General features: G+C 30.8%; 1 protein-coding gene across 2 annotated transcripts; it reads right to left on the minus strand.

Moving 5' to 3' along the window:
* Nucleotides 1–5059: 5059 nt before the first annotated feature.
* LOC7486318 (aspartic proteinase-like protein 1) lies at nucleotides 5060–9363 on the minus strand. 2 transcript variants are annotated; one of them, XM_024602331.2, is made up of 10 exons: nucleotides 8863–9363; nucleotides 8647–8785; nucleotides 7445–7686; nucleotides 7068–7295; nucleotides 6806–6944; nucleotides 6652–6722; nucleotides 6475–6574; nucleotides 5851–5911; nucleotides 5682–5753; nucleotides 5060–5522 (listed from the first exon to the last, which is right to left on the minus strand). In XM_024602331.2, the coding sequence occupies exons 1-10, from the start codon at nucleotides 9165–9167 to the stop codon at nucleotides 5284–5286; spliced, it is 1596 nt and encodes a 531-aa protein (XP_024458099.2). In that variant the 5' UTR covers nucleotides 9168–9363; the 3' UTR covers nucleotides 5060–5283. The 2 variants fall into 2 exon arrangements, with proteins under 2 accessions (XP_024458099.2, XP_024458100.1); XM_024602332.2 differs by having other exon boundaries at nucleotides 7445–7720; nucleotides 8863–9012.
* Between the last annotated feature and the right edge of the window lie 5735 nt (nucleotides 9364–15098).

Here is a 15098-nt window from a genome sequence, read left to right on the forward strand (position 1 = left end):
CCATATAAAAAAAAAACCCAAGACATGGAAATTCGAAGGGGGGAAAATCACACGTGACCAAGTTACATCTCTAATAAAATAAAATAAAATGTGACTCTAACAGGCACGAGTAACAAAAACTCATATGAATTGTTTATGGTGACAACCTGTAAATTAAGCATCTTCAAATGAAATCAAGGCATGTCGGAAAATTCAATCCATATCATGGCCGTCCAAAACTTCTCAGTTTTATCTTACACCATAGCACATACTAAAGTCGGGGGTGCAGGGATTAATAATTCCATGTACTGCATTTTATATTCATTCTTCGTGATCAATTAAATTATGGACAAGAATGATATTATTGCATGATTATATATATATATATATATATATATATATATATATATATATATATATGTATGATATTGTTGTCACGTAGTTGTCTTTGTAGGGACCCACCCTCTTTATAAAGCTTTCGCTTTGGCTATAACAGGGCCTCGAGGCTTCACTGCATGCTTGATTTGTTTTTTAATGCTTTGGGACCCATCTGTAGACGGTATTTGAAAACACGGTTCAATTATGTTTTTTTTTTGAAAATTTTGAGTTTTTATTTTATTTTAAATTAGTTTTTTTATATTATTAAATTATTTTGATGTATGGATATAAAAGATAAATTTTAAAAAATAAAAAAAATATTATCTTAACATATTTATAAAAAAAACTTTAAAAAACAAAAGTAACTGTTTTGATTGGCCGTATGGAATCTATTTGGCAACATATGGGGCCATCTACTAATTTGGATCCCTTCAAAAGATTGTCGATGTCAAGAGAGTACATGTCGTGGCAAGAAATAAATAAGTTACCTATTTATGATTAAATAAAAACACATCACTGTTTCTAAGACCCATTAATTAGTTATAAGAATTACGACTTAATAAATTAAAGCAAATTAAACAAAATAACCAATAAAAATAAAGAAATATGATCTCTTAAGTCAATACTACTAGCCTCTCTCTTTTTACGTAAAATTGAGACTTCTTCTATCATTTCCCTTCCAGGACTTCTTAAAAAATATTATTTGTATCTCATACATGTAAAAAGATCTTAATTAAGTTATCATTATAAATTAATGGAGGAATGAGCCGCAGAGAAGGTTAGTTTTTTCAAATCATATGATATAATTATTCAACTTTATTTAAAAGGATATAAGAACCTGATAGATATAAAACCTAGATAAAATAAACAAGAAAATATATATTTTGATCTACGAGGAACTAGATATAGATTTAATTAATATAAAAGGAAAGAGATAGGAAAATGAAAAGAGTTGTAATTAGATTTAGATTCATAAGAAACTAGATATAAATTTATTTAATATAAAAAAAAAGAGAAAGAAAGATGAATAGAGTTGTCCCGAGTGATTTGGTGAAAAAATTACTTGTTGTGGCTAGGGTTTTTATTATTGGTGCAACATGTTATCTATTTTTTATTTAAAAAATAAAATTAAAGTCTGCTATCTCAATTCTTGACAACCAAGTAGTTGAAAACCGGGTAAAAAATTGATTTGGATTTTTTTACCAATCAACCAATTTTTATCTAAAATCACCTTAGAAACACATAGCAAACCTCAATAAATATATGCATGCCTTTAAAGTAGCAAAAAATCATTTAAAAACTGAATAATCAAACCAAGATCACGAATCTCTCTAAGTCCTAATCTATGTTTTCAAGGCAAAATTAGGACAAAAAACAACCACCATAAAATGCTCCTCATCAAATGAAATATTTTGATACCAAACTTAATTATTTTGGTAGCTGAAATCATGATAATAAAATATATATTGTCTCTCTATTATTATTAATTTTCTAACAAGTCTATCTTCTATTCAGGAAATAAAAAATGTCAAAAATAAATTTTAGAACTAGGATTTAAATTATAAAATTTGAGATTAGGCATATATTATTTCCATCATCTATCTTTTTATTTTATAGGTGTACTATAATTCAAAGGCTAATTTCATCCCATGAGACTAGAGATGGACTAAATTGAGTAAAAAAGAGTTTAAAAATGAAAAGAAAAAATAAGGAGCTTGAACAGTACTGAAGTTTGGTATCGAACCCGAGATGTTTTGGTTGTTTAGATTATATATATATATATATATATATTTGGTTTCTTATAACAGAAAATACGTCTCAAATTAACTGGCAAGTTTCTTGCTAATATTAACCTAACTTGTACTGCTGTAATGCGCTAAAATCAAAGCTTGAATCAAGGTATGTCATCCATGCTAGCTAGAGGCAGAGAAGATTTGCGAGAATTGTTTTAATTTCTCTTCTCGGCAGTGCTGGGATTGACTGATTTCTAAACCTTGCCATGAGCCTCCTTGCATATTTCATAGCTCATCTTCTATTCAACCCGCCATTTCATAGATTTAATTACACATTACATATTTTAATTATAGCTTTTGGACATCCGTTATTCAATGTTCGGGAACATTAGTTAATTACTCCTCGTAGACTTCAAGAGGTTTCAAATGGTGAAGTGCACACAGTGGAAATACCAAACTCAAAATATTATTTACGTACTCTATAACCATAAACGATGAATAAAAAAATAAAAAAAAACTTTCAGTCTAGTGGGCATTTCTATGTGGGAAATATTGCAGTTACCTTTTGCATCTTCTTCTTAGTATTAGTAAGAAAGGAAGAAGAACTAAATCAGGTAAGAGCAGAGAACAACAATTGGGAAAAATTAGAATTTAGTTTATGTTTTAGTTTAATTAATTATTCCTCGTCAACACAGCACCTACCAACCTGAATATGTTTCGAATTTATCACGCTTCTGCTTTTAGAAACTTCTAAACCTTTTTAAGTTTGTTTTTATCCGTACTATATAGCTAGTCACTCGATCTAATTAAAGGTTAATGACTGTGGAATTTCATATAACGTCATGCAACCAGCTGCACAAAAGGCCGAAAGGGCTACATAAAGCAAGGCTATGGTCCCCTTTCTTTTCTCTCATGGTGCTTGGATCTATATGTTTCCTTTTGGTTCTTGGACCTTTCTTCTCGATTAAAAATGGAAGACTTTTGGAAATGGAGAGGAGGGTAAGCCAATGGTGTTCCTCTTATAACCAATAATTGTTCGCCTTCCCCCTCGTCGTCCTTCACTGTCCTCGTTCATGCAGGACAAATAATAAAGTTTTGTGCAGTCCAAAACCTTCCCTCTTGCCCACTGAAAGTACCAATAGAAGAAAATAAATCCATTCAATAAAATAAAATGAGAACCAATCAATCTAATTGGTAATGCTTTGAAAGCTACTCCTCAAGGGTTGATGGATTTGATCGCCGCTAAAAGTTAGAGATACAAGTACAACAACACACACAAGTGCATGGATGAATTACAAAAAAAAAAAAAAAAAAAAAAACCCAACAAAAAGGGGTTAGCAAATCACAGTGTCCTAGATTTATTGCACAGTTGATGTAATGGCTTTTTTTTTTTTAATTTCTCGAACAAAATCAAATAATTTGCTACGAGGCATAATATGATTTTTTATATAATTCATTTGTTATTATTAAATTTGATTTGATCTAGACAAATTTGTTTCATTATATTTTTTAAAACAGTCCAATAACATAATTATCCTTAAAAAAAAAAAAATTATTAAACCTGAGTTAAAGGATTGTTTAATATTTTTAATTTTTTAAGTACGGTAAAATAATTGGATAACCATTAAAATTAAATTATTTAACCTGCATCCATCCAGGAGCATTTTAATCTTCTTGTTATGGATTTTTTTTTGTTATACTCAGGCTTATTTAGAAGTTATTTGGTAATTTAACAAACAAAAATACTATTTAAAAAGAGTGGATGGCACATGTGTGAGTCCGCGTGTGTATAGTGGCAACATGTGTGACGTTACTCAACGGTCAAACATCCACTTTTAGAAAAACATTCGAATCATCTCAACATCCCTTTCATTTTTTTTGTTTTTCTTTATCTTCTCTTCTTAATTTTCACTTCTAGTTTTATAGATTTTCAAACTGGCTTTTTATTTTGTTTTTCCTTCAGATTTGGTCTATTTTTTTATTTTATATAAAATTATTTTAAAAATTATTTTTTTTTCAACTTTATATCCTGATATTATAATGTCTTTTGCTTTATTAGCGTGTAGTTTTTTGGAAAAAAAAAGGAAACGAAAAGAGAGGAGCAAGAATAGCTGTCGAACATAATTGATAATTCACGTGGGTTGTACCAAGGCTCGTTTTTAAATTACTATTACAAGGATTTTATAACTATTTTCTTATGGATCATATAGTCTAATTTTTCCATTTCTATGAAGTATTGAACGTCTCACAAACATGTTTTGACTTTATACTTGGTCGATTCATAATAATAATGGGTTGAGGGTTTGTTTGGCTTAGTGCTAATGTGCTTAGGGAACAAATCGTGTGGTTAAAAGAGATATTGAATCAAAATGGTGGGTTACAAATAATTTGAAGAAAAAGGAAATATATAAAATGAACATTAATGTATAAATATTTAACCTTATAAAAAAGATCTTCCATCAAAATGTTTTTGTGTCTAAATAGCCCAAACTAAAATTTCCATACAAGTATACTCCAAATTAGTTAACAGTGGCAAGGAAGGGGTAGACATTTTGGGTGAGAAGACATAATTAATTTTGGTGGTCTCAACGGCGACAATTGGGTTTAGGTTTGTTCTTGTTCCCTGATTCATGATTCCACTGAGCTTTGATACGTCATCAGAGGTCTTTTAATGAGAGCCAGAAAAATACCTTCTGCTAGGCATTCTGCCGAAAACAGAGTGCATAAAGCCCGTTGGGACACGACATGAAGGCTGGAGCCATTTCAAATCTTAGATATGGGGAATTTATTAGACCTTTTTAAATGAAATACATAAACTGATATGAGAATATCCTTTATCGTTGAATAAAAGTACACAATTGGCCTCCCAAGCTTGCTCAGTTTTCAAGTAAAACCGCTTTTTAAAAAACAGAAAAAGAAAGGAGGGAAGGAGGAAGGCCGGTGTAGATGAATGGCTTGTCGACACGGAATGGAGGCACAAATGAAGATGCATGTTAGGAAAAACAGAGCAGACAATACATTGTCCTCAAAGTCCAATCAGCCAAATGGCCATAGGAGGGGGAAAACTGATGCCATTTGATGATAGGACCGATCCACATATACTTGTATACATATAAAAGCGAAAGGACTTAATTTACAAGTAGGGCTATATATAAAGAATAGAACTCGTATCTCGTAGACAGCCAGTATTTACTCATGAAGCTGAAACAACCCGATGCAGAAGATACAGTGGCAGCAGACATTTTAACAAACAAAACCGAGTTGAAATTAGTTGGCTTGAAGCAGCTGATGGTTTGGAGGGTGCGTTTACAGCAACAGCAGGTGAAACTGCATGTCCTCCAGGAGTGCTCTGCTGCTCATTGGTTGGCAGTGGATTCTGGGGTGTCCCAGATGGAGTAAGCGGCAACGTCTTACCATCACCTTCATCTCCACCTGCACACCTTGCATTAATTGCTGACCAAAATAAAAAATAAAAAGTTCCCATATGCTAGGCTATGGCTCTACAAACAAGTGAATGAAACATAGAAATGAGGGGGCATTTAGTCGTAATGTATCAACATCCCTAAACATAGGAAATGCCAGAGAACTCACAATTAGAACGTGACCACCCTAACTTCAAATTTTCTCTATCAAAGACCACCCGATATCCCATCATGAAATTCTCTGCATAAAGTTCCATTCAAATATAAGACTTCCAGAGAGCAAGCTGAAGATTTAATGACCAGTGGCATTTTCCATAGGCAACTGTGAGCATACTTACGTCCAATTGTTCCAATATCTCCATCCGCTGGTTGAATTGCCAAACAAAAGCCAATAACTCCCTGCACCATCAAGGCCACCACATTTAGATTTCATAGCAACTAGCAATCCTTCTACACCAGTATAAGGACAATAGAACTTCTATGGAACTGAGATAGTGCTGAACGGATATGAATAATATAAGAACATATTACTAAATCTTTATTCAAGCCAGCAAGGTAATAAGACCCAACAGAACTTTTAATCTTGTTTGAAAAGAAAAATTCCATACAAATAAAATAAATGGAAGGTTATTTCTCACTTGGTTATAAATGCAGCTAAGAATCATCAGTGCAGCAATATCTAAAGAAAAAACAGAAGACATCTTGGCATAAAATTGAATATTTGTCTATCTGTTAGAGGTGTTCCAGAAATGTCTAGTTGTACTATGAATCTGCTCAATACATTCTTCTTAGATTGGAAGTCTTAAATCCATTCATTTAAAGCTTTAATGGTTTGTCATGTCCAAAGTTCTAACAAATTGTGTTTACCCATATTTACTTCTTGCACCTTTGTCAATTATTTGACCAGAAAATAACAGATGATATTAAGCTTAATTAACAACACCATTTCAAATTGGTCTCACCTGAATGCCATAGATCATAAAAACAGGATTCTGGACCATAAAGCTGTTGTTCTGAGGGAAGATAAGCCTCAAAGATGGAATCTTGGGCAAGTCCTGTGAACTATTTACAGTAGCCACCCTGAAAATTAGTGTTGGATCAAAGAGGCTATCAAAGCTCTTCTTTTAATGCAGACTCACCTAGTCTTGTAGCAATATTTCCAAGAATACCCTTCAAAGCTAGATCTCGAAGCATTTACTTGTGTGTCAAACTATCAAACAAGGCTCCCATGTTAAAATAATAGATGATCATGGTACACAATGAAGTTTGATGTTAAAACTTAAGAGATGGTACCTCCTCGGCAATCATTTCAAAAACATCATCTGGAAGAAATGTAAATGATGTGCCACTATCCACCAGTGCACTGAAGCTACTTTGCTTAAGACAAGAAGTGCCAACACAACAAACCTCCACTCCAACAATGTAGGTTGTGCTGAATCATGTTAATGAGTTTAATATAGTAAGCATGAGAGTTTTGGCAGCTATAAGAACAACCACTAGAGAGAACAATAGCTTCTTTTAATGATGCATATAGAGATGCAAAGATAGTACATACTAGTTCCCGTTTAATTTCAGAAATGGAGCAGATTGTTGGGTAGCTGGTCCCTGATCACCAAAGAATATTCTCCCTGAATCATCCTCGTTAAAGCACATTGAGAAAGAATTCTGAATTAATCCTGCTTTAGCAAGAAAACTTGGAACTGAGATTTCTTGCAGGCCCAAACCCAAAAGACCATCAGGAGCAACACCATCTAAGTAACCACCACTTTGCTTCATGCCACATCTGTACTTAAGAAATAAATAACCATGTGAAACAACAAAAAACAATAAAACAAATAAAAGAATATCTTACTTAAGCAACCCCACTAAATTTGCAATAGCGATGACATAAAGTTGAAACTAATGTGGCAAGAAAGAATACGTCACACACACCCTATGATCACTGGAGCCTTCACAGAAGTATTCAATGTGTCATCACCACCAGATGCAAGATGTATTATGTCCTCAACCAGCAATCCAGAACTTGATGTACTTTCTGTATAATAATTGATACTGTAAGGGCATGACTGCTTTGGGTTTTTGCAATTTGGACCCATGTCACACAACCGATGACTGCAAGACAATTGCTTGCTGGTGCTTGACTGAGACGGGCTATATTCACTAAGATCTCTATCCTGCACAATAGATGCTCCAAATACGAGGGAGCACCTGCCAATCAATAATCGGAAAATAAGTGCTAAACCTGTTATCATATCTTAGCATAAAACCAGCGATTCCCTTGATTTTCCGGTCATTTTATTTTTCTTATTCTAAGTAAGAAACCATCTTCACTGAGATAAACAACTCCACCAACACGTATTGCGGCACAGTTATATGAATGCCAAATAACAAACTACTCTCCAATTTGGCCCATAGTATTTGCAACACGCTTGAGAGAAATTAAAAACAAAAGGCTGAAATTAACACTGTGGATTGGGTCAAATGGCAATAGAGATAGGTACAAAGCACCTCCAAGAAGCACAGTCAACTACAAAAAGATTTCAGAAAATAAAATAACCTATTTTTTACTCCCCAGAACCCCAATTAACTTCATGACTAGATCTAACTTTCCTGAGTTCTCCAGCAGAAGTTTGTCAGAGTAATACCAAAGAACAAATAACTAAACATACAATCTGCTTCAGAACAAATAGGTCCTATAGGTTAATATGTTGCATAAAGACAGCCTTTCCTCATGTACACAAAACAATTATGTTTATATACTTATGTAAATGAAATTTGGAATTTCGTTGGCATAACGATGAACGAAATTCAAAATTCCACGCATAAAACCGCCTCGACAAATAAACATTGTCATAAATTACATTTACTCAGCACATAGAATGCTGCCAAAAGAAAACTCCAAATTGCATTTCCTACCAATTAGCAAAGAATCAAATGCGAACAAACAACATCATCTCCCCCCCCCCCCCCCGCCCCCAAAAAAAAAAAAAAAAAAAACACTCATTCCATAAAAAAAAATAGTATAGCCCGAAAGAAAATTACCATGTAAAACAGCTAAAATTACCACAAAACTACTAAAAAAACCCAATCGAGAGAAAGTTAAGTAAGAAAAAATAATGGAATTTCAGGCTTACCAAACTACTGTAGTGACTAGCAGATAAAGGAGCACATTGCACACAATCACAAGGTACCCAAAACAAATCACTCCCAGAATCCAAAGCCACCATAAACGATACATGTGGCGTCCCTATATCAATCCACGTGTAATGCAACCTACAAAACACCAAAAACAAAATAAAATTATAAAAAATCAGGACCAACCGGACCAAGCTTCCAACTTTTGTCCATACCAGCCGAAGTCATTGCCAAGCGACATCGTTTTGCTACCCTGAGAAGGGAAGAGAAGCTGATAATGAGGACCAAGCTTCAATTTCTGCCTCTTTAAGTCACTGCTGACTAGTATCTGGTAATATTCCTTGCTCTTCTTCTCCGGCCACCACGTGCCATTCACGTCCCCTCCCCTTGAAACGCTAACTTCCTTATATTCCTTAGAAAATCTGTGTATCAGCCTGGACGAGAAAGTAGCTAATTCTACAGTGTTTTGGACTAGAAAGCTTGACATTACTAGAATTAGCAGTAGAAATGGAGCCTCCATGGAGGAATTCGAGAGATCTAGGGTTTTGAAGGGGTTCGGATAAGAAGCGCAGGGAGTGAAATGCGCACACAGAGTGAAGAGAAAAAAAGTATAGTTCTCTTTGTTGTCTTTCCGGGGTTAGCTGAGAAGTGAGAAGAGAGAGTGGAGGTGAGTGCGTACGTGTCTGAGGCTCTGAGTGTGCGCATTATGCACTTAGCTGTTGTGGTGGGGAGGGATCCTATGCTATGAGTATATATGTATGGTACGGTGTGTAGCTTTACTGCTATGTGTAATCATGTATAATAATCATGTACCTGCTCTAAAGCAGTTTTTGTTTCTGTGCTCCAACATAATTTTTTTAAAAAATTAATTTTATTATTTTAAATTAATTTTTTTTTAGTATTTTTAATTTGTTTTAACTTATTGATATAAAAAATAAATTTTTAAAAATAAAAAAATATATATTATTTTAATATTTAAAAAACAACTTCTATTACCATCTTATACAATACTACAAATAAAAAGAAGATATATATCATCCAAAAAAAACCCTTAAATATTGGCAAAAAAATAGTCACTTTGAAGGATATATATGGAAGTTTAACAATATATATATACATGCATTGCGTGAAATAAAAATTATTTTTTAAAGTATTTTTTTATTTAAAAATATATTAAAATAATATTTTTATATATTTTTTAAAACTTATATTGACATCAGTACAAAAAATGATATGAAAATAAAAAAAAAATTTAAAGTAAATAAAAGACTTAAAAAATTTTAAAAATATTTTTATTGGACTAAAAAAAGAGAACTTGATGCTGCTTAATTTGTAAATCGAAAAACAAATGGCTCATGATCACAGATGTTGTTATATACTACCACAGCCAGTGATGACGGCCCATTGTAACTTAGAGTTCGAATATTTGAGTCAACATAACGAGTCTAGTAATCTTGATTGCAAATCATATTCTCCCAAGTATACTATACTACATTTAATTGTGTCTTTGATTTTAAGTAGTCATAAGATATTTGTTTTTTTTTTATTCTTTAAATTAAAACCTTAAAATCTGCATTATAAAGAATTTATTATTGTGTAGTGAGGATGTGTCAAAGCTAGAAATAATATATATATATATATATTTCCTACGGGAAAAAAAAAAAAGTTAGGCACTTAATTCAAGCAAAGAGAAAGCAGTTTAATATCAAAGTCAAGATTATAGTGGGAAGTTTGTGAGCTTGTCATTAACTCAAGCTAAAAAAATAATATATTTTCCGAGACAAACATTAGTCAATGCAAGCAAAGAGAAAGCAGTTTAATAAGTATGTGAGCCTGAGGTGTGTAAAGATTAATTTCTTTGTTTCCTATAAAATAGTTTTTTTTTCTAAAAAAAAATAGTTCTTATGGAAAATGTATTTATATAAGTGAATTAATTTTTTATGTTTGGTAGTGTTATAAAATAAATAGGAAAATAATTTATTAAAGTTTTTTTTTTTTTCCTTTCAAATTTATTAAAAGAATGAGAACCAAATCTGATAGATGAAAAAGTTAAAAGATGGTGAAATTAAAAAAGAATTTAATTTTATAAATTATTTTAAATAAAATAAATTGCAATCAAAACAAAAGGAACCAAAAGTGATAAATAAATAAATAAATAAATTAATAAAAGAATAAGAAGAAAACAAATAATAATAAAAAGAACCAAAACTAATGTAAAAATCAAAATTTAAAAATAAATAAAAATAAAATATATAACAATCAAAATATTAAAAACCAAATTTAACATAATCAATGAATAACAAGATATTTTTTCTTAAATTTTGAAAAGTATTAATATTTTTTAAAAAAACCAAACTAATTTTTTCTTAGACTAAAAATTGTTTTTTATTAATAAATTTACAATAATAAATAAACATAAAAAAAACCTGAAAAATAATTTTCAAGAAAGCAATTTACATAAGAACAAAAGGACATAAATTCTCTTTTCCTAGGAAAGAAAACTTGTCGCCAAACACGAGCATCAACTTGTGTGTGGGGATTAAGACGCGGTGTAAGGTTAAGTTTCTTTTTAGCTATAATTCTTTTAAGAAACAAACCACATTTATTTATTTATTTATTTATTTTGAATCACACAAAAAACGGGGCCACGTCTCGATGCAGACACCACCTCTTTAATTTATCGAACACGACAACTTACTCAGTGCAATCATAGAGACCAGAGCTTGGAGAAAGGGAAATGGAACGGATGCAATACAATCAATTTAAACAAACATGATTCATTGATTTAGATTTTTCTTTTCCTTTCTTTTTTGCATTTTGCATCGTGAATTAGTTTGTATTTGATATTTTAATACAAAATATTTTTTTTAAACATGACTAGTGGTTGACCCGACTCAAGGCTTGGATCATGGATTTTAATTGGGTCATCAGATTATCTCAAGTCAACCCCAATTTATTTTTGAAAAGCAAAAGGATATCATTTTTGTTAAAAAAATAAATAATCAATGGGTTGCAATCAAGTTTTTGACCGGATCTTATCAAGCCAACTCAAGTTTTTGTTCGGGCCACGTGGGTGTTTTCCCTCTTTTATTTTTCTTAAACTCGACCCGATTTCAATCCCAAGTTAACCTGGTCCCGGGTCAACCCGTTGGGCCGGGTATAATGCATAACACTTTTTAAGAATATTTTTTACTTGAAGTTGTATTAAAATAATATATTTTTTTAATTTTTATTTATTTTTTATATCAACACATTAAAATAATAAAAAATATTAATTTAATATTTTTTCAAGCGAAATATATACCAAACACCACAATTTAAACGGCCTCAGTATTTGATCAATTTTCCTTTACTGTTATTCCAAAATTAAATTAGGTCGGATTAAAAGCATTCCTTGGGATAAAAGAAAGGAAAAAAAAGGTTCAACCACAATTACTGATATTCATGATCAATGTCATTGTGTGCGTGTTCATGATGAAAATAATGAAGTAGAGCAATGGTATTTAAGCAAGAAAGTGTATCAATCTTTGCTTTAAAGTTAACCTAGATACGTGAATGCTTGTGCTCTTCTAAATTTTTAATTCTGATGGGTTTGATCCTATCATCCTCTCGTTATTACTGTACAATGAGGTATTATTTGATATGTTCGGACAAAAATAGATTAAACATGATGATTTTTTTTATGAAATTGTTTAGTGTATTTTTAAACAGTATAAAAATTAATTTTTATTATATTTAAAATTATGTTATTTTTATCTTATTAAAAGGGATATGATAAGTTTGTTTACTTTTTTGCACAAGGGTTGTTATTTATGAAATGACTATACTACCCTACATATAAAATCAACTTTTTTAAAAGAATCAAAACGAGAAAAAATTCAAAAAAAAAATCAATGGGTTTTACCTGAGTCATGGGTCAATTCAGGTTTTTTCTAGGTTAAGCTGGGTCAATTATTTCTCTCTTTCTTGTTAAACACAAACCTCTGTTATTAACCTATTAATTTGATTGACAAGTAAGCCAATTCAGGGGTTGACTAGAGATAATGCCTGAGTTATAGGTTGGTAGGGTCAATCCAAGTTTTTCCTAGTTAATGTAAGAATAAAAATAGTTATTATCATAGTTTTCAAACTTGACTCGAGAATCGATATGGGACAAGACCCAAGTCACGAGTCAGGTTGGCAGTTGACTCAGGTCAACATAAGGATAAAAATAGTTATTATCATAGTTTTAAAACTAGACTCAAGGATTGACCATTGACTATGCCTGGATCACGGGTTGAGAGGATCAACCCCAGTTTATAACTAAGCTCATTGTAACATTATTAATTTCAACACTTAATATAAACTAAAGTGGAAAAAAAATATCTAATTATTTTTTAAAATATATAATTTTAACATTAATACATATTAAAGATAAAATCGACTCTTTTATATTTTACTTTGATCTTATATTTGAATATTTCTTTTAGGTTTCTATTTAGAAAACAATATATGTTATGATCTACACTTCAAATATTAGATAAGATAAGAGTATTATTGTCATTATAGTATATTATTCTATCTTCTTCAATATATACAGATACAAAATAAAATAAATTATTCAATTCAGTCTAATGCACATTAAACATAAAATAAAATAATTATTTATTTAATTTAATTAATATTATCTATCATACCAAACATGATGTTACGTGGGCCTGAAACTTAGAGATCATTCACAAACCAAATAGATGCAGTCTAAAGTTTCTTTAAATAGATACATTGATTATATGTTTGATAAAGAAATATTACTTCTTTTATATTATCTATATTGACTATAAACTTAGATAAAAGACTGCTGAAATTAATTTACAGGGAAGGACAGGAAATAAATAAAGGAAAAGCAAACTCTTGACAGAAGAAAAATATGCCAATTTCTTCAATAATCAACAGAAGAAAAAAAGAAAGAAAGAAGAAGAAGAAACGAATATAGCTCAAAGATGTTCGAATCCGGCACGAGAACCGAGATAGTTATTTTCCTGACTCCCTGGTTGACGAGCACGCCATGAATACAAGCACAAGCATTAGAAGCTTTAACAATGGGTCCTCCCAGGAAATATTTCAGGGTTTTCGGAAAAAATCACTATCTTTGGCAAAAAAACTTTTTACTCTGAGACGATGATAAAATCAACCTTGGCAAAGAAGAAAGCAATTCGGAACTGGACATGCATTTATCATCTAGATAGATGGCCAGTCAGTCCGTGATTTTCTTGCCTGTCAAATGACAATTAAAAAACAAGGTGCTATTATTTAATGCTGCAGGCCATTTTAGTGGTTTGGTCGTCGATGAAAGTGGAAATTTGAAGGTTCAACATGTTTATTGATCAATGATTATAAATGACATATTAAAAACAAAAAAATATATATCAATTAATGCAGCACGCTGAGGGCTAACCAAAGATGTGTATATATTTTCAACGCAAGCGTGTGTGGTATTGTGGTAGCTGTTGTGGTTGTGGTTTGAAAAAAAATATTTTATAAAAAGTATTTTTAATTGAGTTTGATTTGAAAAAATAGGTGTTTGGTTAAAACTGTGGTTAAAATTGAGGTTGAATAAAAAATAGTTTAATGTGTTCGGTTAAGAATGCTTTTGAAATTGAGGTTATAAAATAATTTTAAAAAATATATATTAATATTGATAGTTTTTAATTTAAATATTGTAGATTTAACTATTGCTATTATATCATGAAATAAATAATATTTTATATAAAATCTTTTTTATTGTTCCATTAAACTATCCACAATTCCATCACGTATGAAATATATCCGACAAGGACTATAGTTTTCACAAATTTCTTAAGAGCGCAACAACATCAGGTAAAATATAATCAGGAACAAAATTGAGATTGCGATCAAATTCTGTAAATGCAGCGTCATCAAGCGATCTCCGTCTAATTTATGTAGTCATTGAATAATGTTTAACACTAGTTTTTCGAATAAAACACAATTAAAAATAGAAAATATTTTTTTTATTTTGTTGGGTCGAACCCGGTTCAATGCATTTTTAGCTTTGATAAACCTAGCCGACCTGAGTTTTATATCTAACTGGATGAAAATTAATTTAATTAAAATTAATCAATTAAACAGGTTAATTTATGAATAAATTAAAATCAGAATAAAACTTAATTTAATTTTAAAAAAGTTAAATCAAAACTTTATATTTTAAATTAATTTGAGTTAATTCATCAAACTTGTAACTTTAATGTTGGGTTATAACTATAATAACAAGTTATGTAACTTCTGCATTAATTTTTTTTTAATAAAAAATCATGTTTACATGGCATTATAAATAAAATCATGTTTATATTAAATATTACTGTTTATGCTAAATATGACACATATAATAAAAATGTGTTATTAATTTATGTAGAATTATTTCTATTTTTTGGATATAATTATTTTATAAAATAAT

This window comes from Populus trichocarpa, chromosome 5, assembly GCF_000002775.5.
Source record: "Populus trichocarpa isolate Nisqually-1 chromosome 5, P.trichocarpa_v4.1, whole genome shotgun sequence".
NCBI classification, from domain to species: Eukaryota; Viridiplantae; Streptophyta; class Magnoliopsida; order Malpighiales; family Salicaceae; genus Populus; species Populus trichocarpa.